Here is a 26670-nt window from a genome sequence, read left to right on the forward strand (position 1 = left end):
TATGCCGGCCAATACCAATTCTGCAAACACATGCAACCAAAAACTTTATCTAAGTCCTTGTAAGTGCTTGGACTTGTGATAGTTCCCGCTAGTTAATCAGTCTGAGAACGCAACACTGAACAGATAATAACTGGTTATTTTGGGTTCCTGGACTCAGCTCCAATTATGGGAGGGTTCTCCCCACACCAACAAGCAATTCTTTGAACACCAACTAGGTGTCTTGACAATTCAACTCAATTGTGACACTACCTACCCAAAGACAACATCAGATTCCACAGGTTAAGGGTTCAGTCCCACAAGTCTGCCCTCCCCTACAGCTGTCACCAACCAGCTACAGATTGGAGGTTCCCACGACCCCTACCTTGGAAGTCAGAGCCAGTCCCAAGTCCAAGTTGTATTTCTGATTTACTGGCGATAAATCAGAGGTTCCCATAATCCCCTCCTCAGCTTGGATAAACTTGCTATAGTGGCTCACAGAACTCAGAGAAACACCGTACTTACTAGATCACCGATTTATTGTAAAAGGATAGAACTCAGAACAAGATGGAAGAGATGAACAGGGCAAAGTATGTAGGAAGAGACACAGAGCTTCCAGGCCCTCTCCAGGCACTGCACTCTGAACATCTCTACAAGTCACCAACCTGGAAGTTTTCAAACCTGTCCTTCGGGTTTTTATGGAGGCTTCCTTACATAGGTATGATTGATTAAATCACTGATCATTGGCAACTGAAATCAATCTCCAGCCCCTTCCCCTTCCCTGGAGGTCAAAAGGGTGGGATTGAAAGTTCTAACCCTCTAATCACATGGTTCGGTCCACTGGCAACCAGGCCCCATCCTTAGCTGAGTTCCAAAAGTCACCTCATTAATATCACAGAAGACACTTTTATCACTCTCAATACTTAGGAAATTTCAAGAGTTTTTAGAGCTGTGAGCCGGGAACGGTGGAGAAAGACCAAATGTATATGAAAAATATATTTTGGTCATCTGAAATCTTATAAATCACAATACTGCACTAGTTGTGACTACAGTTACCATAGCTTTTGAGAAGTGAACAGTAGTGTTTGTACCATGGTTATAAGGGCCAACTGTTTAGGCATTCTCTAAATGTGGATTATTGAGAACATAATACTGTGCTTTACCCCGTCTATCTCCCTCCTTTTTTTCCTATACAAATCTAACTCTATGAAGACTCTCACACTTTTTATATTCAATAATATGTATAAAAAAGGAACACTATTTAAAAGAATACAAATGGTTAGGTAAGATAAAGTATTTGGTAGTAACTTGCTTCTTTAGGGTTTTCATAAACACACACACACACACACACACACACACACACACACACTTATAAATACCTAAGCATAAGTAAATGTTATAAACAACTTAGAAATTCTTGGACTCAGCCTTGGTAGAGAAAGTAATGAAGCAAGGTAAGAGGTAGGAGGATGCTGGCATTAGAGAATCTAAAATCTAATTCACAGTGGCTTACATTATAAAGAAACCAATCTCACATAAAAAAGAAGTTCTGGGCTTCCCTGGTGGCACAGTGGTTGAGAGTCCGCCTGCCGATGCAGGCGACACGGGTTCGTGCCCCAGTCTGGGAAGATCCCACATGCCGCGGAGCGGCTGGGCCCGTGAGCCATGGCTGCTGAGCCTGCGCGTCCGGAGCCTGTGCTCCGCAATGGGAGAGGCCACAACAGTGAGAGGCCCGCGTACCGCTAAAAAAAAAAAAAAAAAAAAAAAGAGGCTAATTCAGTGGCTCAGAGACATTGCCTAGGACCTATGTTCTTTTAATCTTCCATGCCACCATTTTTTGCAATGTTGCCTTAACTTCTCTCATGCCTGCTGCATGGTTGTAACATTGTCAGGTATCACATCCAAACAACTGTCCACAGCAAAAAGGGACCATGTTTTCCAGTGCTTTCTTGATAAGACTAAAAAAATCATTAGAAATGTCCAGAATACCCTCTCCCATGATCATTGGCTGAAACGGAGAGTAAAATGGGTCACCATCATCATCTTAGTCTAATCAGCATCTAACTCCTCAATGTCAGAATGGGATAGCTTGGTATGAAGAATGGGGCTATATGAAAGAGAGGCAAATACTTTTTTTAAAATGAGGATCTTTTGTACAACCTACTGTGTTTTACCTGCCAATCATTTTCCTTATATTTTTTGCTTATTCCATAAGCTTCCTGCCCATAGTGGCTATTTCACTTTTCTACCCATACTTTCACAAACCTCAAATTCCACCCCTTCTCCTCTCACTGATTATCATTCCAACTTTGAGAGATCTCACGTCGTTTCTCATGAGCTTGCTCATCTTTCCTCCTCCCCACCTGAATATTTTCCCATAACATGGTTCTCCTTTTATTCATTCATTTATGCATATATTCATTCAACAAATATCATCACCCGTAATAAGCTTGGCAATGTCATAGGCACTGGAAAGATGGCAGTGAAGAAAACAGTCTAATATGCTTCATAGAGCTCACATTTTTTTTGAAGGTTCTACTGGGAAAAAAGACAGTAAATAAAACAAATAAGTAGAATATAAATTATGGTGGATAAGATAAAAGCAGGAAATGGTAGGAAGAGTGAGGTCACAGTTGCATTTTTAAACAGGGTGGTCATGGCAGGCTATATTGAGAAAGGAACATTTGAGAAAAGATTTAAAGGAGGTAATCTCTCAAGATATTTTGTGGGGAAGCACTGAAGGCAGAGGAAATGACCAAAGCAAATGGCACTTTGGTGGGAGGATGCCTGGTGTCTTCAAGCAGAACAAAGTGGGGAAGGGGGAAAAAAGTAAGTTATGGGATCAGAGAAACAGTAGAGGGAGAAGATTATACAGGACTTTGTAAACCGTTATAAGAAATTTAGATTTACTCAGGGAGATGGGTTGAGCAGAGAAGCGATAAAAAAGATGTTTGTATTGACGGGATTATCCTGGTTGCTGTCTGAAGACTGCATATGGTTAGGCGGGGTTGGGTGGTGGGGAGGGTTTTCGTAAGGACAGAAGCAGGGCCAGTTTGGGAAGCCAGTGTAATTTTCATAGTAAAAGATGATCAGTGGCTTGGACCAGGTAGTAAATAGAGGGGGTGGTAAGAAATGGTCAGATTCCGGGTATGGTGTGAAGATGAAGCCTGCAGTATACGCCAACTGGTTAATTATGAAGTATAAGTGAAAAAAGTGTGTTCTTTCCTTTTATTCTGTAATTGTTTTATCTCAAAACTCTACACTAGGTATTCCCTTTCCCCAAACATTTTTAATTTTTTTCCTCTCTTCCTTGGTCTCTTGACCTAAGTCTACAAAGTTGCTTCAGTTTCCACTTCATAAAAACAAAACAAAACCAAGCAAAACAAACAACAATAATAACAACAAAGCCCTTTGGAGATTTGATAACCCCCCCAAGTTACCTTTCCATTTTATTCATTTATTCATCCACATATTCATTCACAAGTTTTATTCACTCATCATCTTTTTGTAATTCTCTAGTTTTCTAGGTTTATGCTTAATCTTAGCCTCAAAACTCTGCCTTCTTGACAGAAATTTTGGTGTGAAAATCACTTACTGGGTTTTCTGTGACGAAGTGATTTGTTCTATAACTCCTTCAATAATTTTTATTTTTGAGGAAAAGACTCTTTCCTTCCATATCATTTATCTCTGCTCATACCATACTTCTATTCTGAATAACAGAATGCAGTTGAAGAAAAGAGGATTTAAGTTTACTTCGTAAATGGGATGCATTCATAATGGTTTAAATGAGAAATTTCCTTTAAAAACACCCTCCTACACACTAACTCCCCAATCCTCCTCTCCTGCCCTATTGGTGACCATTCCATATTGAATTTACACAGAAAACATACATGAAATTTCCAACATTTTCCATCTTCCTTTCATTGACCTCTAATAGAGACCACTGTTGGGGTTTTTTTTTTCCCTCTAAATATTTTAAAGGAGGATGGAATAAAGTAAAATGTGTGTACGGTGGTTTCTACACATAGGAGAAAATGTCTCCCTGTGGTTTGCACTAAACTGAATGATACTTAGTGTGGGAGCAGAAAATGAGCTGGGCATCGTTCAGAGTTCAGAAGAATTAGCTCAACGCTCCTTCAAAGAGTGGAGTATGCGGCATAGTGGGAGTCAGTGTGGGAGAGAAGATGGGAAAGAGAAAACTATTTCTCAAGATAATTTTAGCCACTGGAAGGAACAACACTTTGGGCAGGACAAGGCCTTGACTAAATTATGGAGTCAGAGAAATGTGCCTCTGGCACCTTCAGCTTTCTCCTCTTCTGTCCCTTTTTTCCCTCTACTCCTGAGACCTCCAGGATCTCAATGCCGTTTTCCCCCTCTCATCTCAACCACATACTCAGAGAGTCTGCAATATGTATCAGAAAACATGGGATAGCTACTCACAACAGCACTTGCTTCATGGGCCTCCTCACTCGTGGATGATGGAAAATCTTTGCACTTGACATTAAGGGAAGGTGAGAGAATTTACCATGGAATCTTCCTAGCATCTCAGAAACAGTATCGTGTTGGGAAATTCCAATTACACATATTGGTCTTTGTTTCACCCACTGGACTTTTCCCTTCTAAACCATTTGAAGGCTCTGTCTGTAATCCCTATTTCTTGATAAAGACCCTCCTTCAATTTCAACCTCTTCATTAAACACTCCATTTACTGTATTTTCTTTACCTTAAAACCTGGTTCTCTCCTAAGGACATTCCTTCCCCTGTAGGCCTTTCATAGGTTACTTATCCTTCCACATCACATATTCCTCAGGGCACAGAGCTGGGGGTCAGCAACTCCATGCTACTTCCAGACATATGTCACACAGAAATGTAAAAGTGAAAAACCGCCTTCACTGAGACTCTTGACATCTAGTTATCCCTCTATCTTGCAACTTTCTTTAAAATTACTATTTACTACCAACTTCTAGGTAAAGAATTTCTGTCCACCCCAAGCTCTGCTATCGTTCTGGGTTACTTTAGTGTCTATATAATAAAGAGGAAACCATCACCATGGGCTCATTTCTCAATTGTAATGATTAAATTCTAATGCAATTAGAATTATCGTTTTAGCCATCCTACCTCTAGTAAACATATTACCTGAATCTCCCTCCCATAAGGAGTCCTTATGTCTTAATATCAAACTCTCCCTTTTCTTTCTAGCTTCAGGCATCATCCCCACAATACCTGCTATTTCACCTAATACACACATTCTTCTTTGAATTTATTCATTTTATTCTGGTCTTTCACCTCATTCTGGACTCATTTATCCATTCTGGACCACATAGCCTATATAGAAATTTCAGTAATCCAGTGTCTAGTAGATATTGGGAGAGACAGGGGAAAGGGAGTAAAGAAATGGAATTTTTTATTCAAATCATTATGGAGAAATTACATTTACTATCCAATCCTTAGTGATTACCCCCATATCTTTTAAATTCACCAGATGAACATGGGCTCTTGTAGAATTGAGTAAAGAGGAACTAGAGCTTCCTGGACAAAGGAGGTACAAAAGGAATCAAAAAAAAAAAAAAAAAACTTCATAGACGGCAACTAAAGCTAATTTCAGAACAAATCATTCTTAAATCTCTTAAACCTATTGTGACAGATTTTCACGCTAAGATTATGGCCCAGAAACCAAAGTGTCAAAGCTATATTGAGCACAGATCTACAAGTCTGGAGACTGTAAAGGGAAAAAAATAGCAGATTGAAGAACCCTGAATTCAGTATCTAGCATATAGCAGGTACTCAGAAAACATTTAGAGGGAATGCTTCCACTAACAGTGTTAGAGGAGTTTCTGAACAGGTAGAATGAGCAAGTCTGTAAACCTTCCCTCCACCACCCCATAGTTTACCTGCTCTCTGTGGGCACTTTCAACCGTTCTCGCGGTATTTGCAGTCATCTGTATGCTAATGGCTCCCAAGTACATAATAGTCCCCTAACTTCTGGATTCTTAAACCCATGTGCCTACTGAATTTGTCCAATTGTATGTTCCACCAGCATCTCAAACCCAATATTCCAAAATGAAGCTTTTTATTTCTTCCTCCAAATATACTCCTTCTCCTATATTTTCTTAACTTAGTTAAGTGCACCACCCAAGGCAATAACCGAGGTAGCATTCTGCACTTCTCTCTCTTAAACTCATCGATGATCCTACTCATTCTACCTCCTAAATATTTTTGAAACTGTTCTCTCATTTTCCTCCTATTATCACTACCCCAAGGAATTATCTCAACATCTCTCACATGAACTATTACAATAGAATGAGTCGCTCTATCTCTAGTTCCATTCCCTCAAGTCCGTAGTACTTTATCTAAATGTCAACTCTGACCACATTTTTTTCTTAGCCTCTCCATCCACACCATGCATTTTACCTTGTGTTATTTACCCTAGGTTACAGTAAAAAACACCAAGCACTGTTTCCCCGTGCACACCATGCTGTTTGCTCTTGATGTCTCTTCTGCCTGCGTACCCATCTTTTCATACTGCATTCCTACTCATCTTTCAAGATTTACCCTGGGATCATATCTCACTGAAGTTTTTCCTGACATTCTAGTATGGGTTAGGAGTCCTTCTTGCATCCGTTTCTATAATAAAACTTCTCACGTTGTTTGAAAATTATCTGCTTACCTTTCATCCTCCCACTCCAGGCTATGAACTTATCAATGGCATAGAGTTATCCACGTGCTCCTTATCACAGTGCCTTGCACATGGGGTATTCAGTAAATGGTTTGAATGCTGTAAATTAAACATATGTAGTGAGTGCATCTATAGGAACCCAAATGAGGGAACACGATGTAAAGTCCTACACTAGCTCCTCCACTAGCCATCCTTATTAACTCTGCTACTTATTTGCAAAATGGGGCCTAGAAAAGGTAAATAATAAGTCTTCATAGTTTTGTTTCGAAAATTACTGACATTGTTACTTATACGGAAGATGAATGGAAATAAGATGAGCGTTGGAGTCATTTTCTAATACTGGGTTCCCCATTCATAAACCTTGTAAGCTTGGGCTTACGGACCCTGATCCTCAAGGCCTGCCTCTTTGGAGTAAGGAAAATAGCACCTACTCTGTAGGGTAGTTTTAAGAATTGAAGATAATATACCAAAAAGAACCTGGAACATTCAATATTCTGTTAGCATTATTATTTCTATTATGACCTTGAATATAATCACAAAGCATTTTATTTGAAAACTGAGTTAATATTTGTAAAGCACGTAAAACAGTACCTCAAAAGTATGTGTGCACATGTGTGTGTAACTGTGTGTATATCTCTGCTTTAGTAAGTGCCTAAAAGATATATGAATTTATTATATAAGAGAAGTAATTTTCACTGATATTTTATTAGCTATAAACTCTGAAAAGCTTTAACTATTTTAATTGACAGTTCTAGAGTTCTGCAATAAGCCCAAATGGAAAGAATTATACACCTGCAGCAGAGACTATAGAAGCATTATTAGCTACTTTAAACAGTACATTATGGTGAATGGAATAATAAGTGAATGAATGAAAATGTGGTTTATTTAAGTATCTGGTAAACATAGTTAAGCTGTAATTATAGTTATAGACAGGAAGAAGTGTCCCATCCAAAAGCAAAGATAAGCTTCCCAATCTGTAAATGACATTTTCACCTTGGATACAAGAACTATTTGAAACTTCTAAATAAGTCTAATGTATCTCTTGCTTTATTGGAATAAGTTGGGATTTGTATTTTTTATTCTGTTTTGTAAAATCTTTTACCAAAAGAGAGTGGGTTATGAGAGAATAAGATGTTTCACAAGCAGGGGCACCTGGCAGAGTGTGTGCATATGTGTGTGTGTACATGAGAGAGAGAGACAGACAGAGCGACATAGATAGAGACAGAAAGAAGAGCTTTGGGGCATGAAGAGTGTAGATGTCCTAAATTAGCTATGAAAAAATTTAAATTAACTGGAAATTAGCCTAACAGAAGATATTCAAAAATACTTTAAGGAACCATGAATACTTCTATTATTCTATTAATATTCTTTTAATTTAAGCTCTAGAGCAGCATTCTGGCTATGCAACCCAATTCACAAATAAACACAAAATATTTTCTATTGAAATGTGGAATGTCCTTCGATGATTGGTACTTCACGAGGGATCCTCTTCCAAGGTGTTTTCTTTGGTGAAATAAAAGCTGCTCAATCTGGTTTGGTCTGATGCTTTACCTTCTCAAAGAAAGTCTTTTAAGTTCTTTTCCTCTCTTCTTTATGGCTTAGACCTAGGGTTACTGTGTACATACTGTCTTCTCCCCTTCCTTCTCCCATGAGACTGTGAGCTCTATGAGGCAGGACCTGAAGATTATTTATCTCTCTATCCCTAGGACAAAGCCCATTGCCTAGAATTTAATAGATGCTCAACTAATGTTCACTGAAGAAGGTAATCCATTTTGCTTGACTTAACGAGCCATTTCACTTTCACTCAAATACTAAATACTTTTCACATCTAAGAAGAGAAAAAAGTTATGAGCAAGCCCTTTATCCCAGGACAAATAATGATTTTAATTTTGTTGCCTTTTGTTTTATTTAACATGAATTCTGAGACAGCAGAAAAAGAAAACTTTTTTTAAAAGTGACTATATCAAGAGTAAACAGGTCTTCTGATAGCCACTTTATCACTACCTGCTGAATAACAGGAACGTGGACGAAGTGGCACCAGATCAGGCTCCAGATTTAGAAGGGAAAATGTAATAAAGATAATAATAAACCTTAAGAGCCTTGGACGCTTGCAAGCTCTACTGACTATTACTCTCTCCTCACTAGGCTTGTGATTTTGGTCAAGTCAGTTAAGTAAGTCTCAGTTTCCTCATTTGGCAAATGGGGATAACAATGCCTCTTTAATTATCCCACGGGCTTAAACTGATGAATTAAAAAAAGAGATTATTTCTGTGAAAGCATGTTGGCTCTGAAAACTGTCATACAAGTATAAGGGTTCATCCTGATGCACCATGTAGCAGACAAATGTTGGAAATCTCTTAACTTATTTTAGATGAAATTTCTAGTACCTTCCAGATGTGGTGAATTGTTAACTCTGATATAAAAGCTGTTTAAGCCACTCACCACAATGCAAGCAGCCCAATACTGACTGTCACACTTCAGCTTAATGGTTATGTAAACCTCTCACATCCAAGGAACGTCTCTTTTCTCTTTTGGCATCACCAGTCTCTAGTATCACGCTCAGACACAGTACCACTCATGGAAGGTTCATTAATGATAAGAATGACTTTTTAAACTAGAAGGCAAACACATTATAATGGCTAAAAGTGTAGGTTCTGAACTTAGATTCCTGTGTCCAAAATCCTGGATCAATCTACTTAATCCTTATAATCTTAAGTTTCTGCTTCAGTAAAATGGATACAATAATAGCAGAGGCTCTGCCACAAGTTGTTGCCAGGACTACATTTGGGTCAAGTTCCAGCACCAGGTCTGGCATATGGTAAACACTAAATTCTAATGTACTGATATTCATCTTTTTCTTAGAGGCTATGAATTACATCCTTTTTACCACTGACTATTAAATATGATCAACAGGCAATGTAAAAGGGTAGATCACATGTGGTTCAACCAAGGAGTAACAAAATTACCCACCAGTGTTATCGATATACCATCACAACCATCTATAGCATCACAGGTCAGCCACCGCAGTGAAAGCAGGAGCCCTGTTCGGGCGAGGGGCCACCCTCTGCAGCCCCAGCTCTTCCTCAGCCCGGCCAGGGAAGCACACAATCACATCTCTCTGTTTGCTCCTGTCCCTGTTCGTGCTCACCAGGTACAAAGACAGGAGACTGGCCCAGCACAAGTCGGAAATAGAGTGTTTCACCCCCAAAGGGAGTATGGGGAATGGTGGGAGAGCAACAATGAGCAGGTAAGCAAAGTGTGAGTGGCCTGAGGTGGTGTGAACTAAATGTACGCAAGCTACAGGAACAGGTGGCTCCCTGGTCTGGGTCCTCACTCCACCGTGCCTCCCGTGCAGTGTGTCCAACCTGGGCCACCACTGGGTTTCTACGTGCGTTTGATTTGCAAAAACCCACGCCACCCACGTGTGAAGTGATGGGAGCCTCCTGTCCCGGACGCTGCTGTTCCCCAGGGTTGTGCGCTTTGCATGTCTGAAGCCTTAGCTCACAGTCAGTGTCCCTGTGGGTTTTAAATTACTGGTTACATGCTTCTGTGGAGTTTGCAAAGTGGAAGAGATTGGAGGAAATACACATTTCAGGACGATCCAATTGCTTAACAAAAACAAATGCAAAAGCCTAGGACTGGTTTTGAGGGAAGGACTGCAATGGAGGGGAGACTCCAGCCCTGATCCCACAAGCCTGGGAATTCATCTGACTTACTTTGAATGAAATGTCATCTCACAGCCAAGGGCAAATGCCAGGCCAAATGAGTGAACTGTAGAGGCCAGAGGCTTTTCGTGAACTGAAATCAGGAAAGCTAGTCCTCCTCTAGCTACCGTAGCTTTGCAGCTCCCTTCCTTCTCTGTGTTTGGTGGTGAACACACCCTGTCGCTGCGCTGTGCATGTTCCGTCATACCAGGCCCTCCCAACCAAGCTGTGCCCAGGAAACTGGGGTAGCTGGAACTATAAGCATCGACTAAGCTTTGTCTGCATGAAATAAACGTGCTTTATTGCATGGGACTGGGTTTCAAGAAAAAGGCTCTGGAGATAAAGAAGGCTGGAGGAGCCCTGAGTTGGGAAATTGTCCCCCATGAACTAACTCCCCACCCCTAATTTGTTGTGGCTTTTCCCAATCCATCTGTGGTACTGAAGTGTGGGAGGGAAGCTCTCGCAAATCAGCCTGGATTAAAGGAAAGGGGAAGTGCAGAAGATACAGTGTGTACATATGTGTGCCCATGTGCTGAGAGCAGAGCTTGAGATCCCGCTGCAGAGCAAGAAGAGAATCTAATCCCGTGAACTTTCACCTCCAAACGTTGTTCGATTCCACAGTAGTGGGTGCCTTCTGGTTTTCAAAATAATGTCTAACTTTCTACAAGGACACTGCACAACTTCTGGGGGCCGTTCACATCACAGTCTGTGAAAATGATGCCCTGAACTGTGCAGTGTACAGCCTGAGCCATCATTCACAGCAGCCCTGGTCAAGAGCTTGGCTGACTTCGTTCACGGCTCCCAGAAACAAGGCAGTGAGAGCACGTGTACACGTGCAGGCACATATGTGTGCACACTGGTGTATCTGATAGTCTTATACCCACAATCCCTTTATACAGCTTTCTTTGGATCTCAGTGTGTCTGGAAGATAAGCCTCAGTGGATCATTTTGTGGCGGGTAACTCAACAGACTGCTACCGGGGCTCCTAGTTTCCTTCTATTCAGATATAACTAAGTGGCACAATTCCTCTACTTGAAAATCATTCAGACAGCATCAGAGTTGACAGGACACGGTGAAAATGACTGCATCAAATGAGCGCAGGGGCTCTGTCCAAAGTGACTTGTAATTTGAGGCACTGTCTCGGACTGGAGTTCCCAAGCGTAGCAAACTTGGCTGCCTATCAAACATCCTAAGGCAAAGTCTTGGTCAGCACAACCTAGGAATCTGTAGTGTAACAAGTTTCCAAGGTCATTCAGATTTAGTCAGTCCATAAACCGATATTCTGAAATAATCCACTTGTGTAGGAGATGAAGCTATTCATGGTAAACATAAGGTCTCAATTCCGTCAAGCGGTATTCTTGAGAGAGTTTAGTCAGTGCTTGGAACTCAGATCTGATCAGCCTAGCGATTAGATTTGCTCAAGGCTGTCTTGTTTGAGAATGGGGGTGGGGGGGGAGGAGGGAGACGGAAGACAGCAAGGGGATCCCAGCTTCCTTGGGTCAGGTCCAGATCTACAAAGGTAGCCACTCAATGTGTTACACTGTAATGGTCTAAATTTCCCTACAACAGTAAGATACCATTCAGCATTTGTTTGAATATAGCCAAGGCAATGGCAAGGCTTATTACACTGATATGTTCTGCTAGGCAGAGGGGAGCAGTGTATGCTGCAGTTAAGAGAGTTCTGATGGAGCAAACACCTCAGCCTCACAGATAAGCATAGTTTAGTAGAAACAAATGATCTTCCCCTCCTACTTTTTCTTTCCATTTCTTTAACATCAAGTAAAAACTGACAGAGAGAAAGCATATATGGGAGGAGTCCTATTTGTTTATATGAATACACACAAAAAATATTTATCCAAAAGAGATAAGTTTAAAATGAATATTAAGAGAAAGATATTAAGATATCAGAGAGGAGACAACTGCAATGTATACTATTTCTAAATAAGGGGTTAGAGTAGTTAATCCCAATTTGCTTGTTCTGGAATAGAATGGAAGGGCTGGAAAAAGCATAACTGTATGAAACTTTCATAGATACTTTTAGTACCAGCTGATAAGGTCCTCTTTCTTATCCATTCCCACTCCTCCCCCCAGTTGCTTCCCAGAGTCACAGTCAAGCATCCTATTTACTCTGCAAACATCTGGGCTGATTCTGCAGCCATTACCAAACAACCAGTCCCAGGGAGGGACCGAGGGAAGCTCCAACAACCACAGAAAACCAGGAGTGTCGCCCGGCATCTCATTTGCCTATGTTTTCTATGATGACACTACAGAATGGACCGGACCCTATGAAGTCATGCCTGGGGAGATCCTTGCAGAGCCATGTTGCCGGGCAGGAGAGAAGGAGTTTTACAAGGCGTGCAGTCATAGCACTGCACAACAGCATGACCTTATCTGCAACACTGGCAGGGCCTTAGAGACACCCCCTCACATCTCCCCCCTCGCCCCCCCCACTTGGAAAGGAAAAGGAACACTGTATGTATCCCTAACACTCTAGCTTCCTGAAATACTATGTCGCCGTTTTCCCTTTATGTGAACATTCTTTTTCTTTCTGACTATAGCATAACTTGTCACCTTTTCATATTTTCACAGTGGACAGTCTAAGTGTGTTTCAGAGCAGTCTTCCTGATTGCAGGAGAAGTGAAAGAGAGTCCTAAACAGGGAGGTGCTCTAAGAACCAGAAATTCTCTAAGCACTGTTACGTGGGAGTTCATACGGAGATGGTCCGCTCTCGGGATTGGCTAAATCCTCAACAATGAATGTTACTATTGCCTGTCTCAGCAGGGGGATTCCACCTCAGTGCTCCCTGGAATCTGCATTCTGATGTGCTCGTGTTATACCCCATGAAGGAGAGGCACAGATATTGAGTCTCCCAGTCTCTCTTTGAGAAAGGGACCCCTTAATCAAATGATACAGATCTAAAGCCCTCATTCAGTGCCTGAAGGAAGGAGGGTGGTAGGGGGTTCTTTTTACTGTTGCTACGTCATGATATCAGTTATGTGAAAGATCAACCCCTAGTCAGCTGAGTAACTGCTTTTCACCTAGTAGATGCGGCATCTAATTTTAGTGGGTATAATTGTTCAATAACACCTTAGGGAATCTAGTAACAGCAATGTAATAATAGTCATTATTAAATGAGTAAGGAACTCAGATTTGAAAGTAAGCCCAAAATGTGATACCTGTGTTAGGATTTTTTTGCCTCTCATCCCTTCAATTATTTCTTCCTCCATGTAATGATCATTTACTAAGCATCTACTATAAGCCAAGCACTGACAAGACTCTGGAGATAAATGGATGACCAAGTCAAGACTAATGCCCTTGAAAATCAATTGTCTATCGGGAAACAGAGTCAGAAAAAGAGATCACTGCAGTGCAAATATGGAACCCCTCTCCCATAGAACAATTGTTTATCATATTAACTCCTCATTTAATATCATAAACAATAACCAATGCCAGTGCAAATAGAATTAAGAGTAATAGAAACTAAATAATAATAAAATAAACCTGAATCGAGTGTTCAGAAACAGCTAGGCACACAGTTATATACAATTCAGAGTCCATAAAATGCTCAATCTAAAGACAGAGTGGCAGATCGGATAAAAATACAAGAGCCTACAATATGCTGCCTACAAGAGACCCACTTCAGGGCAAAGGACACACACAGACTGAAAGCAAAGGGATGGGAAAAAGACATGTCATGCAAACAGAAATGACAAAAAAGCAGGGTCCCAACACTCGTATCAGACAAAATAGACCTTAAAACAAAGGCCATAAAGAAAGATAAAGAAGGACACTGTATAATGATAAAAATTCAGAGTCCACAGAAGAGAAAGAGGCTGCCTTTGCAGAGGCCAGCTGGGTGCTGAGCCATAGGCTAGGATGGCTACAGTAGTCTTCTCTTCACTCCTCCCCAAAGTCAACTTCAAATTAATGCTATAACTTATATTTAGAGATGTTCTAAAACGAGTAAGACTAATAATAACAATTGCTTCCATTACTGTAATTACTATGCATCAGATACTGGGGTAGTCCCTTCACAAATGTTATACATTAAGTTCTCACAAGAACATTATAAGCAAGATATTTTTCCTTTCCATGGCATATATGAGATCATACAGTATTTGTCTTTATCTGCCTTATTTAACTTAATATAATGCCCTCAAGTTTCATTCACGTTGTCACAAATAGCAGGATTTCCTTCTATTTCAAGGCTGAATAATATTTTCTTTATGCACATTTTCTTTATCCATTTGTCCATCAATGGACTCAAGTTGCTTCCGTATCTTGGCTATTGTAAATAATGCTGCAACGAACATTAGGGTACAGATATCTTTTCAAGATATTGATTTCATTTCTTTGGATAAACACCCAGCGTTGGAATTGCTGGGTTCACATGGCAGTGTGATTTTTAACTTTTTGAGGAACCTCCAAACTGTCTTCCACAGTGGCTGCACCAATTTATATTCCCACCAAAGTGTGCAAGGGTCCCCTTTTCTCCACATCCTTGCAAACGCTTGTTATTTCTTCTCTTTTGGATAAGAGCCATTCTAACAGGTCTGATGTGATATCTCATTGGGGTTTGGATGCGCATTTCCCTGATGATTAGTGATGTTGAGCAGCTTTCCATGTACCCGATGGCCATCTGTATGGCTTCTTTGGAAAAACGTCTCTTCAGAAGCGACACATTTTCTTTATCCATTTATCCACCAATGGACATTTAGGTTGTTAGGCTACTATGAATAATGCAACAATGAACATGGGGGTGCTAATACCTCTTTTGAGATCCTGATTTCAATTTTTTGGATATATACCCAGCAGTGGGATTGCTGGATCAGGTGGCAGTCTGTTTTCAATTTTTTAAGGAACTTCCATACTGTTTTCCCCAGATGTTGCAACATTTTGCATTTTGCACAAAGGTTCCAATTTCTCCACATCCTCACCAACACTTGTTATCCTTTGTGAGTTTTTTTGATTAAGTTATCCTAACAGGTGTGAAGTGATAATACCGTAATGTACACTAAAAAATTTAAGAGGGTAGGTCTCATTTTAAGTGTCTTACCATAATACAAGGAAGGAAGGAAGGAGGGAGGGAGGAAAGGAATGAAAAGATACATCATGAAGCACGTGAAGCAACCCAAAGGGAATGGAACTGGAATCGACTTAGTGCCTCACATCTGTGGCATGGCCCATTTTATGCAATAAGCAAAAATAATCCAAAAAATTGCTTTCTTAAATGAGGAGCTTTTTATACATAATAAGCATGTTAGTGGTAGATGTCCAACCAGGATTCAAAGCCTCGAAATCAGAGTACTCTTCATACATCAGATTTCAGTTACATGCATTAGCTGAGGTGCTTTAACTAAGGTCAAAAGGAATATTTTGTCTAAACAGAAATCATGTTTTCAGCAACCACTGTAGAATTCCGGGGACATTCTCTTATCCTACAGTCCCTCCGGAGTCATCTCTGCAATGTTCAGGTGAATGTTGACACAGAGCTTTGGAATTTATTATCAGGTCATTTTATGGACACAAACTTGGGTGTTGGCATTTCCCTTGCTGCTCCACAAAGGTATGTCTTGTCAGCCCTTTGGTTCAGTGTGTATCTTGGCCCTCAGCACAGAGACAATATTGCGTGGTGGCAGTGATCTGGATTTAGGGTCATATTTGAGGCACTGTTCTGCCTTTTGAGTTAGACAACTTAGTTAAGTTCTATAAACCGCAGTTTTTGCATCTATAATACAGGTTAATAATACCTGTCTATACCAAGCACTCAAGGTGAAAGAATTTACTTCATTTGCTTGACACTCCCAGCCTACCTACTCTGCATCAGGTACCATATTAAACACAGGAGATGCATGTAGTGGCTGCCCTTGGAGTGTTCCAAGTTTTGTGCAGGAACAGACCTATAAATACATCATTAGAAGCGCTATGTCAAACAGCTGTTGTGAAAGGCAAATATAATAACACAGGTGAAAACACCTTGTGAAGTAGAAAGTTCTATTCAAACGGGAGTTACTATCATTCCAAGACTCTCCTTTGCCATCAATCCCAATCCCATGTTTTATTCAAGGTTTAAATCAAGCTGGATTCTTCCACAAAGTCTTCCTGGAAGCTTCAGCCCACAGGCACGAAACAGCTGTGTCTTCTTTTTTTTTTTTTTTTTAATTTATGTATATTTTTATTTTTTTGGCTGTGTTGGGTCTTCGTTTCTGTGCAAGGGCTTTCTCTAGTTGTGGCAAGCGGGGGCCACTCTTCATCGTGGTGTGCGGGCCTCTCACTATCGTGGCCTCTTGTTGCGGAGCACAGGCTCCAGAAGCGCAGGCTCAGTAGTTGTGGCTCACGGGCCCAGTTGCTCCGCGGCATGTGGGATCTTCCCAGACCAGGGCTCGAACCCGTGTTCCCTGCATTGGCAGGCAGATTCTCAACCACTGCACCACCAGGGAAGCCCAGCTGTGTCTTCTTTTGTTCTTTCTTACTCACTTGCAATCTGGGCATTATAGTGATGGCTGAGGGAAAAAAATCATTTCCTGTTTTGGAGAAAAAAAATCATTTCCTATTTTGGAAAAAAAAAATCTTCTAATCTTAGTTGAAGCACCTCAACTAAACCTAGAACTTATATCTCAGTATGAGGAGTTTAGTTTTGAGTCTTACTGAATTATGGATCGAAAGAAATAGCTTAATTTGAGAAAGAAAACTCGGTGATGATCCAACAAACTGCCTCTGCTTGGCACACGCTCCTGCATGCCCTGCGTTAGATGCTTCCTCTTTATAAGAACTTGGGGGAAGTAGCAGCAATCCTAGACCACCAGGCACTTTAATAACCCACCCTGATTGGCCATGGAACATTCTGAAAAGGGCTCCGCTGCTGTTAGACCAGAGGTAAGTTAAAATAGGGCTGAATGGTTCTCCTCCCGCTAGGATTTTATTAGGGACTAAATGCCTACTAAGAGATGTCCTCTGAGGGAATTATCTTAGAAGCATGCAGCCACTACTCCCGCTCCAGCTACTTAAAAGAGAGGTGAAAGTCCACCACCGGGTTGTTGGAAGGGTTTCACAGGGTTAAACACATGGCATTAGTTTCTTGGCCGTATATGCGAGATGTATATTAACTGGATCTTGTTTATCCATGTTATGTTAACATTCCCCAGGCTTTAAGGCCTCGGTAAGCTCCACTTTATTTGCAAATCCTTCCCTGAAACTTCTTTCCCCCATGAGCAATCCTTGCTCTGAATTCCTCTAATACCAACAAGAAAAACCCAAAGCGCAAGGACAAATGTCTTTTTTTCACAATGGTTTTCATAGCAATATGTTCCTTTCCATCCTCATTTTGGCCACAACTGTTAGCATCTTACACTGTATCCCTGCACTATTAAAACAAGCTCTTAAATCTACTCTGGGTACCACTATTGCTTGTGTCAAATCTTCTTGGTTCCTCATTGCCTGAAGGACTAATTAACGTAAATATTAATTAGGCTTGAACGTCTTCCTGAAGTAGGACCAGGACTGGGGCCAGACAAGGAATAAGGTCAATGGATGAAGCTGTGGTGAAGGTTTAAAGAAGATTATGGCATATATGGTTCCTGAGTTCAACTGTTTTTGTTGGGCTCGAGAAAGATGATCAAATACATAAAATATTAAATAGCAACAGAGAATTCTTACAGTTGAAGAACAACAGAGAAAAATGATGGGTACTTCTTGATATATTCATTTATTGATTGATCAAGCATGTAGATGACATATGTATCTAATAATCAGAGCATCTTTCTGGTCTAACATATTAGACCACCCATTTATTCCAGACACTAATAAGAAGTCCAAGGCTGATTACTAATGAGTTATTAAAATAGCAAAAGAAAGTATTGGGTTGGCCAAAAAGTTCGTCCGGGTTTTCCTGTGCGATGTTTCAGAAAACCTGAACGAACTTTTTGGCCAATCCAATAGAAGAAAGAAGACTCTTGTAGGTCAGGGGTGGCCAGGAAGAATTTTTACAGCAGACAAAAAAGTCTAAACTCTACCTTCTGATGCTTTAACTTCTTACTCTATACCTACACAGTCAAACTGGACTACTGGTTATTTCCTGGAAAATTCTTTGTGGATTCCTGGACTTCTGTCACTGCTATCCTTCCTGGAGAGCAATTCTTAGCACTCTCTTTTTGGATTTTGCCATAACCTACTAATTATTCAAGGCCTAGGTGCAATCTGCTCCTGTAGGCAGGCAACATTCCCTGGCCAACCCCCTCCCACTAGAAATGATTTCTTCTTGTGAAGGTTTGAATTCCTTGTGATCCGTCCCCTCTAAGAACTCAATGAACTGACTGCTTGTTCCCATGCTCCACCATCCCTCACTCACCTCATGTTTAGCATCCTTCCTCCTGGCCATCTGCTTCCTCATTTCAAGGTCCTAGGTAAAAGGAAAACAACCTCTATCAGAATACTGTAATTCATATTGCTAGCCTTCTTCTGTATGTTCTCTTGAAATCAATTATACCCTCTTTGAGGGAAGTCTCTTACATCAGTAAATCTCAGCCGCAATATCAAAAAGCACCGATGAATCAAAATCATTGGCAAAGGTACCACAAATCACTTACTACCAATATTAGATGAAATACCAAAATTTTCAAAATAGTGCAGATTTAAGATTATCCCTGAAATTACACCACTCTCATTTACTGGTATTCCAAAATAAGTCAGAGAGAAAATAAGTGTGCTATACACAGGACAACTGTCTTCTGTTGAATCACAACATGAAAAAAAAAGGCTGAAACTGCCTTATCATATTAATGTATATGGCTGTAAGCTTCAAGGGCCTTCATCATAAAGGCATCCAGTCATCATCCTTGACAAATATAGGTGCTCAATCAACTTGTGCTATTTGAATTAGCAACCAAAGAGAGATGCAGGGTGTTTTCTTGAGACTGCAAAATATATTGCAGTGTCAAGATTAAGAAGTAAAGCAGGGCTTCCCTGGTGGCGCAGTGGTTGGGAGTCCGCCTGCCGATGCAGGGGACACGGGTTCGTGCCCCGGTCCGGGAGGATCCCACGTGCCACGGAGCGGCTGGGCCCGTGAGCCACGGCCGCTGAGCCTGCGCGTCCGGAGCCTGCGCTCCGCACCGCAGCGGGAGAGGCCACAACAGTGAGAGGCCCGCGTACCGCAAAAAAAAAAAAAAAAAAAAAAGAAGTAAAGCAATACAGGGTAAGAGAGAATATAAATCAAATTACTACTAACTTATCTACTTAAACACACATAGCATCACAGGTTACATCTGAGGCTCTCTGCCATGGAATAAGGAGAGCTCACTTCAAAAAACAAATATGAACAGGGTACTGTCATGGAAAATGGAATTGAAAATCATGACATGGTATTAGTCCCCGCTTTGTCATTTTCTGTGTAACCCTGGGTAAATCACCTATTCTGAGTCTCGGTTTTCTCATTTTTGGAAGGAGGATAAACACTTTGATCCTATCAACCTCTGATAATCAGTGTTCCTAAAAGTGCTTTATAAAGCACTATGAAAACAGGTGGTATTGCTTTGATTATTATGCCTCTATCAGGTAATTTAGTCCTTGACTTCATTTCCATTTACCCAAGTGTTTTTCTCTATATGTGCATCTCTAATGCATATATCATCCTGGCCATTTAAATTGTTTTTGACAGCAGAATAGCTATTTACATCCATTTATGCTATAAGTGGGTAAATTTATATAGATGATTCTGCCATTTTCTTATATATTACGGTGTGTTTTTCAGTGTAATTGTCAAAATCAAGATGTCAGGTTTTAGGCAAGGCTCAGAAAGAAATTCTCCCACATAATTTAGAATGCCTGAATATAAACAATATCAGATTCCTCAGTATTTTTTAAAACTATATTTCTATATTTTGTAGTTCAAAACAAATTACTGAAAGTAAAATAGACTGATTTATAAAAGTTTAAGATAAAGCAGAAACTAACACACCCCTGTAAAACAATTATACTCCAATAAAGATGTTAAAAAATTTTTAAAAATTAAAAATAAAAGTTTAAGAAAATGTGCAGAAAATGGAACTGCAATTGCAAATTTTCTGCTTATAATATTCTTACTTCATAAAATTATTTTATTGACCTAATATTGTCTGATGTCATTCCAAAGACATATTTGCTAATGATGTTACAAGGTTTTTGTATTTTTTAAATACATTTTTGTATTAGCAAGCTCATAACCTTACTATACCTCTCTCCTGGCTACCCCTTAACTCAAAAATCACAAAAAAAGAGAGGTTTAGTAATGAAGATAATTTTTTCATAAAAATAATTTTTTGATTTTCAGAGGATACATTTGATTTTTCTTATGCCCTGAAACTATGCAACTTAGGAAAGTATTAATAAACAATGTAATGTAACAAAAGGAGGATAAGGGCCTAGTTTTTTTTTTAATTCAGTGAAATATTCTGAGAATCTTAATTGCTTATATGCCATTAATAAAACCCTAAATGAGTTCTGAGGGGAAAAAATCACACAGATCATTCAACAGCCATTTAAAATGAACACAAAAATTCTAAATCCCTGGAGTTTTTTGACAGTCAAACTCTCTCTTTACTAACATTTGCTTCCTAACGACGGTGCGCCATGGCAGTATGCTCTAATGCCTGCAGGTTTGGGGGATGAGTAGAGAAATTGGGAGAGGTCATTGAGCTGACATTTGGAGCCTGCTTGAAATGAATAAGTTAGTTAAGTGTCCCACATGGAAGAGAAGAGGGGGAACAAACTTCTGAGAATAAAGGGAGAAGGTGTCATTTTGGCAAACCCAAAATCTAAACAAAAAGCAAACAAACAAAAAAGCCTAACCTTCTAATAACCCTCTTTCTTACTGAAAGGCTGAATTTTGTGGGTTTTGTTTTTCCAGAAATAAAGAGCAAATCATCATAAAAATGAGAACACTAGACTACATAGTATTATATATGGCAAAAGGGCTGATTGGTGCCTGCAAAGACCAAGGTTTTTGTGTTGTTTTCTTCTCTTTTGTTTGGCCAGTTTGTCCTCCTTCCCAGATGTAGCAGACCATTGGTTCTGTCTCTCCCTGCAATCTTCTTTCCTCTTCCTCCTTTTCTAATGCCCAAAATATTAGCTGGGGAAGATGAAGTGCTGTAGACAGGTAAGGAAAAGTTTGTTCCTTTTTCTTACCTCAGGCCCTAGGACAAATGTATAATCCTGATGTTTAAAAAAAAAAAAAAATTATCAGCCTAAATACTAATAAACAACATTTTACCTCCATTGAATGGCAAGTTTGATGGCGATAACCCCTTGCAGAGGTGCTATGCTTTATAAAACACCCTAATGTATATTACTCTTTTGGTTCCTCCCAGAAATCACGTGAGGTCAGAAAGGGTGGTTCACTTCTATTTTTTACCAATAAGCAAAGAGGTTCAAAGGTATTAAGTGACTTGCCCAACATCAGTCATGGCCAGATCTTGGAGCCACATTCTGGGTCCCCTGCTGGTAACTGCCTCAAAAAACTGTCACCACTGAGACGTTTCACTAAAACAGATATATATGAACTACAAAAAAGAAATCAACACTTCCTTTGTGATTTTCATGATAGATATCAAGATCTGTCTTGTTGTACTTAGTTTATGAAATACCTTTTCATACATCCTTTTCAGTACACACTGAGTACTAATGATTAATTGAGTTATATAAGAAGTAGATGGATCCTCAAGACAAAAGAATTTCATTAATATTGAATGATTTTTAAAACTTAATTCTAACAAAAGTAATTAGTATGAATTTTTAAAAATGGAATGCATTTATCCACTCAATTATTAGCCAAAAAATATTATTGAGCAGGCAATGCACTGGGTATTGTGGATATAACAGGAAATGAAGAACCTTCTGTCTCTGCCTTCAAAACACTCCATCCAGCAGATGAGATGGACATACAACAAAGAGTTATTCAGTGCCTACGGCAGGGACAATGGGAATCTAACCCAGTCAGGAGTGGGGTCAGGAAAGCTTCCTTCAAGAAAAAGCAATTAAGGAAAAGTCAAAAAAAAAAAAAAAAGATAGGAAGTACTTAGGTAAAAAAGAAGGAAAAGGCAGAGGAGGCAACTCAATGAAAGATCAGGAAGAAGTAAACTTTGGAAGTGGAATAATGTTAAATTTAGTGGAGGAGAGGTGGTCACCCAAGGTGACAGCATAGGGTGAGAAAAGACACGCCGCAGATAAAACCCCCTGTAACTCCAAAGCTGGGTACAATCCACAGAATGCAAAAAATAACATCTTAGATACCTTCTCCTTACCAGAACCTTTCACTTTCATTGTCTCATTTCATCTCCTCACAACAATCTTCACCAAATGATATACTATCTGCTTTTTTTTTTACTGAGGCTTAAGGAGATTATTATTTTCCAAGCGTCCAGAATGGCAGATCCAGAATTAGAATACAGATTTTAGGATCCTTCGTCCATTGCACTTTCCATATACCACACAACAGCCCTGTTGCCTTAAGAATCCTATTCATCCATCAAACGCTCATTAAGATCTCGCTGTGTGCCAGTGAACAAGGTAGATAAGGTCCCTGTCTTCATAGAAACTACATTCTATTGATAAACAGATTAACATCTCGTGTAGGTCAGTTTTCTCTTAAGAATCTCCATTTGCTTTGGAGAAAAAAATATTCCATGACCCAAGAAATGAAATGAAGTGCTCAGATTTGGACTCCATATCTCTGGTGTGTCCTCTGTCCATTTCCATTGTTATCCAGATTGTCCGGTGCACTCTCTCCCAAGTGGCCACAGACCCTGTGACACTGTGAGCAAAGACATGGCCAGGAAAGATGGCAGTACTTTGTACAGATTGCTTGGTTAGGACAGTTTCCTTATCCCACATTGAAAACCCAAAGGTTTTTTAATCTGCTCTCATGTTTTGGAGCCCGGCTACATGTGATTCCAATGACTGTCACTGTTAAAGTTATGTTCCATCAAAACCTCTCTGTGCTGGGAGCAAAAACTTTCCTAGAGCTTGGTAGAATGAATCCAGTTATACTTCTAGTTTCTAGCCCATGCTTTGTGTCAAAAGTGGCCTCAGCTACCTGAAAAACTAATTGTCCCTCCGTACATGTCTGTTTCTTATCTTGCCAGTAGGAGAGAAATGGGGTTGTTGGCAACCATCCTCCCAATCAAATCCCATAAATCATCTGGCCCATTTCTTCTGTGCCATGTTCCAGAAGTTAGTGGACACTTGGGAAAAAGAAAAGTAATGCACTGAAAACATAAAGGGTGGCAGGTCAGGTTAATGCAAAAACATAAAAACAAACCCTGAAACTCTCTGGGAAGGAAGTTAACAGGTTGGCAGGGTCCCTTCTGCTGTGCTGAGAATGCACAGCAACCTCCAAACCTGGAAATAATTTGTTCATTATTTGCAGGAAAAGGGGTGAGGGTGGAGGACATTTCACATTCAAGAATTCTGAAGGACACCAGGTTGCAATACACTGGGTATATTAAATGGAATGAGATTTCAGTGCAAGGAGCAAAGAAAGGAAGACCACAAAGTGGAAAGGGACAGATGAAGACATGGGGAGCAGTGTGGGAAAGAGGCAGGAAGCATGTTGTTATAGGGGCTGCAGAAACAGTGGTCCTTTATCAAGGGAGTGGACATCTCAAGCAAAAGAGAATCTCGAAGTTGCAGTTGGCAGTCCCAAGGCAGGTGGGCTCCAAACACAATTCAGTCCCTTGTCTGATAAAGGCGGGTCAGCCCTCCAGCAAGGAGGCCAAGGGAGCAATGGGAAGCCAGGGAGAAAGGATAACTTCTTGTTAGAACTTCTCAGTTTGTGAAACACCTGCTGCAGAATCACTTTAGGGAGCAGGGGGCTGAGTGCCTGTAAAATGCATAGATCCGTGGAACCCAATCTGGACAATCAGAATCTCCTGGGGTTCACCAGGGTATTTGACAAATACCCCAGGTGAGTCCTATGCACAATTAAGTTTAATAGCCACCAGCTGAGATGATAAAATTGGGTGGTCAAAGCCTTTGTTCAGAGACTGCCCAAGGCTATCTCTTGGTCACAGCACCTGGAACAGAGCTGTCTGGATGTAGCAGAGCCCCTAGTTACAGAGATCTTGTATTCCTTTGTGGGAAATCACCCCAGGATCTCTCCATATAAGATCCCTGAAGGTCAGAGCACATCACCTGACCATAGGTGAGGCTCTCGATAGTTTGTGGTTCCAGGTAAGGAAGGCACAGTCAGGCTCTGAGGCTGAGGTATCAGCCGCATTAGATTCTTTCTTCACCAGAGCAGATTTCAGTTCCCAGAGTAGAGACGAAAAAGGACTACTTGGGGAAAAGAAGAGGGAGAAAGGTCCTAAGAAACCAAGTCAGTCAGACAACACTCATCGAGACCCTAATTCGAAACTATAAGCTAGGTGCCAAAGGCAATAACACTGCACGCTCCCTCACAGAATTGTTATTCAAGTTTGAGGCCTTAAAATAAATGCGTGAGGAAATTTCTACCAAGTAGAAGAGTTCTAATTAATTACAAATTAGTGTATGTGTTCACTGAATTTGTATCTTCCACCAGATAAGCCAGACTAAGTACAAAAATGTTCAAAGTCAGGAGTTCTTACAGAAATCCCTAGTTAAATGCACCAACCATGGGCGTGCAGAATAAAAACTGAATTGGAAACACTATCTACTTCCTGGTAACCCCTGACTCCTACCCCTTCCCTGCCCTCTGATCACTGGGTTGAGCTGAGGTCCTAGTTCTGTTTCCTTTCAGAGGCTGCCCACTTTGGGAAGCCCGTGCCCTGTCCCCGGAACGTCTGCACACAACCACAATACTGCAAGCCCTAGCTTCTAGGTCTGCAGCCTAACCAGCTGTTGCACTCACGAGTGGTCTCAGAACTACTGCAGAATCCCCATACACAGCCCTTTATCCACACTAATATCCCCTTTGACACACTTCCGTGGTCATGATGAACGGAAGACCAGATACAAGAAAGCAGCCTTTCACTCAAGCAAGCAAAAGCCACGTCCAAGATCTCTTTCCCTGGTGTCCTTTGATGCCCTATTTCCTGAGAAAACAAGAAAAGCCCTCCCCAGTCCGAGTCCCACGGCCGCCCACCACCGGGGAAGCCCTCCCGTCCGGGGCCTCGCGGAGTCACCTCTTGTCTCTCTTCTCTCCGCAGCTCCAATGGAAAATCTGTCACGTGGGCGCAGAACGAGAAGAGTAGCCGGGGGCAGCACCTGTGGCAGCGGCTGTCCATCCACATCAACAAGAAAGAGAACCCCAACCAAACTGCCGTCATCAAGCCCTTCCCCAAGAGCACGGAGAGCCGCGGCCTGTGCGCGGGCGGCGCGGGCAGCGGCGCGGGCGCGGGCGGCGCAGGCGCGGGCGGAGGCGGGCCCGAGCCCCCGGACGCCGGCCCCAAGGCTTTGTACGACGTGGTGGAGGCCGAGGAGCACTTCCCCGCGCCCGCGCGCCCGCGCTCGCCGTCGCCCATCAGCACGCTGAGCCAGCGCGCGGGCTCGGCCGGCCGCACGGACGACGACTTGCCGTCGCTGCACTCGGAGCCCGCGGCGCGCAGCAGCTCGTCTCAGGGCTCGCTCATGGAGCAGATCAGCAGCGTGGTGACCCGCTTCACTGCCAACATCAGCGAGCTCAACTCCATGATGCTGTCCACCGCCGCTCCCGGCCCCGGCGCGGGCGCCCCGCTCTGTTCGTCCTACCTGATCCCCAAAGAGATCCAGCTGCCCACCACCATGACCACGTTCGCCGAGATCCAGCCGCTGCCCGCCATTGAGATCACCGGTGGCGCGCAGCCCGCGGCCGCGGCCCCGCCGGCTGGGGGCGCTGCCCGGGAGCCCCCGGCGGCCGGGCCCGAGGCTGCGGCCGGCAAGCCGGACCTGGAGGAGTTGGTGGCTCTCACCCCGCCGTCCCCCTTCAGAGACTCGGTGGACTCGGGGAGTACCACTCCCAACTCGCCAGTGTCCGAGTCGGCCCTCTGTATCCCATCGTCTCCCAAATACGACACACTTATCATAAGAGATTACACTCAGAGCTCCTCGTCCTTGTGAATGTCCTTGGAAACCACGCTGGGTTCCCAAACGGAGCCGAGACCTCCGGTGTTCCCACAGACACAGTCGCCTGATTAAAACCCGAGGTGGAAGACGCCAAGTACACCTGTAATGGAAACAAGAGATTAATAGTGCTATTCAACATCAACCGACGAAGACACCAACTACAAATCTTTTGGCAGATCTTCTTCTAGTGGCCTTAGAAAACATGGGCTTTTAAGAAACACTGCTTCTGTTTTTGAGGGCTGACAAGGAGTCTGTTGAAACAGT

At 41.6% G+C, this 26670-nt stretch overlaps 1 protein-coding gene and 1 long non-coding RNA gene across 7 annotated transcripts in view; one reads left to right on the forward strand and one right to left on the reverse strand.

Annotated features, from left to right (window-relative positions):
- Positions 1–26128, reverse strand: part of LOC132429612 (uncharacterized) — a 265399-nt gene extending 239271 nt beyond the window's left edge. For both annotated transcript variants that reach the window (XR_009520375.1, XR_009520374.1), the window contains exons 1-3: positions 26053–26128; positions 18704–18754; positions 6644–6751 (exon numbers count right to left, since the gene is read on the reverse strand). This is a non-coding gene — a long non-coding RNA (uncharacterized lncRNA). The remainder of the gene's footprint in view (positions 1–6643; positions 6752–18703; positions 18755–26052) is intronic.
- GRM5 (glutamate metabotropic receptor 5) overlaps positions 1–26400 on the forward strand; it is a 535807-nt gene extending 509407 nt beyond the window's left edge. The window contains exons 8-10 of one of the 5 annotated variants that reach the window (XM_060018126.1): positions 9804–9899; positions 25512–25626; positions 26209–26400. In XM_060018126.1, coding sequence (XP_059874109.1) covers positions 9804–9899; positions 25512–25626; positions 26209–26400 — 403 coding nt within the window. Of the gene's footprint in view, positions 1–9803; positions 9900–25511 lie in introns of all 5 variants that reach the window. The other 4 variants (XM_060018122.1, XM_060018127.1, XM_060018125.1 and 1 more) reach the window with 4 other exon arrangements.
- The last annotated feature ends 270 nt before the right edge of the window (positions 26401–26670 follow it).

The sequence above is a fragment of the Delphinus delphis genome, chromosome 8 (assembly GCF_949987515.2).
Source record: "Delphinus delphis chromosome 8, mDelDel1.2, whole genome shotgun sequence".
NCBI classification, from domain to species: domain Eukaryota; kingdom Metazoa; phylum Chordata; class Mammalia; order Artiodactyla; family Delphinidae; genus Delphinus; species Delphinus delphis.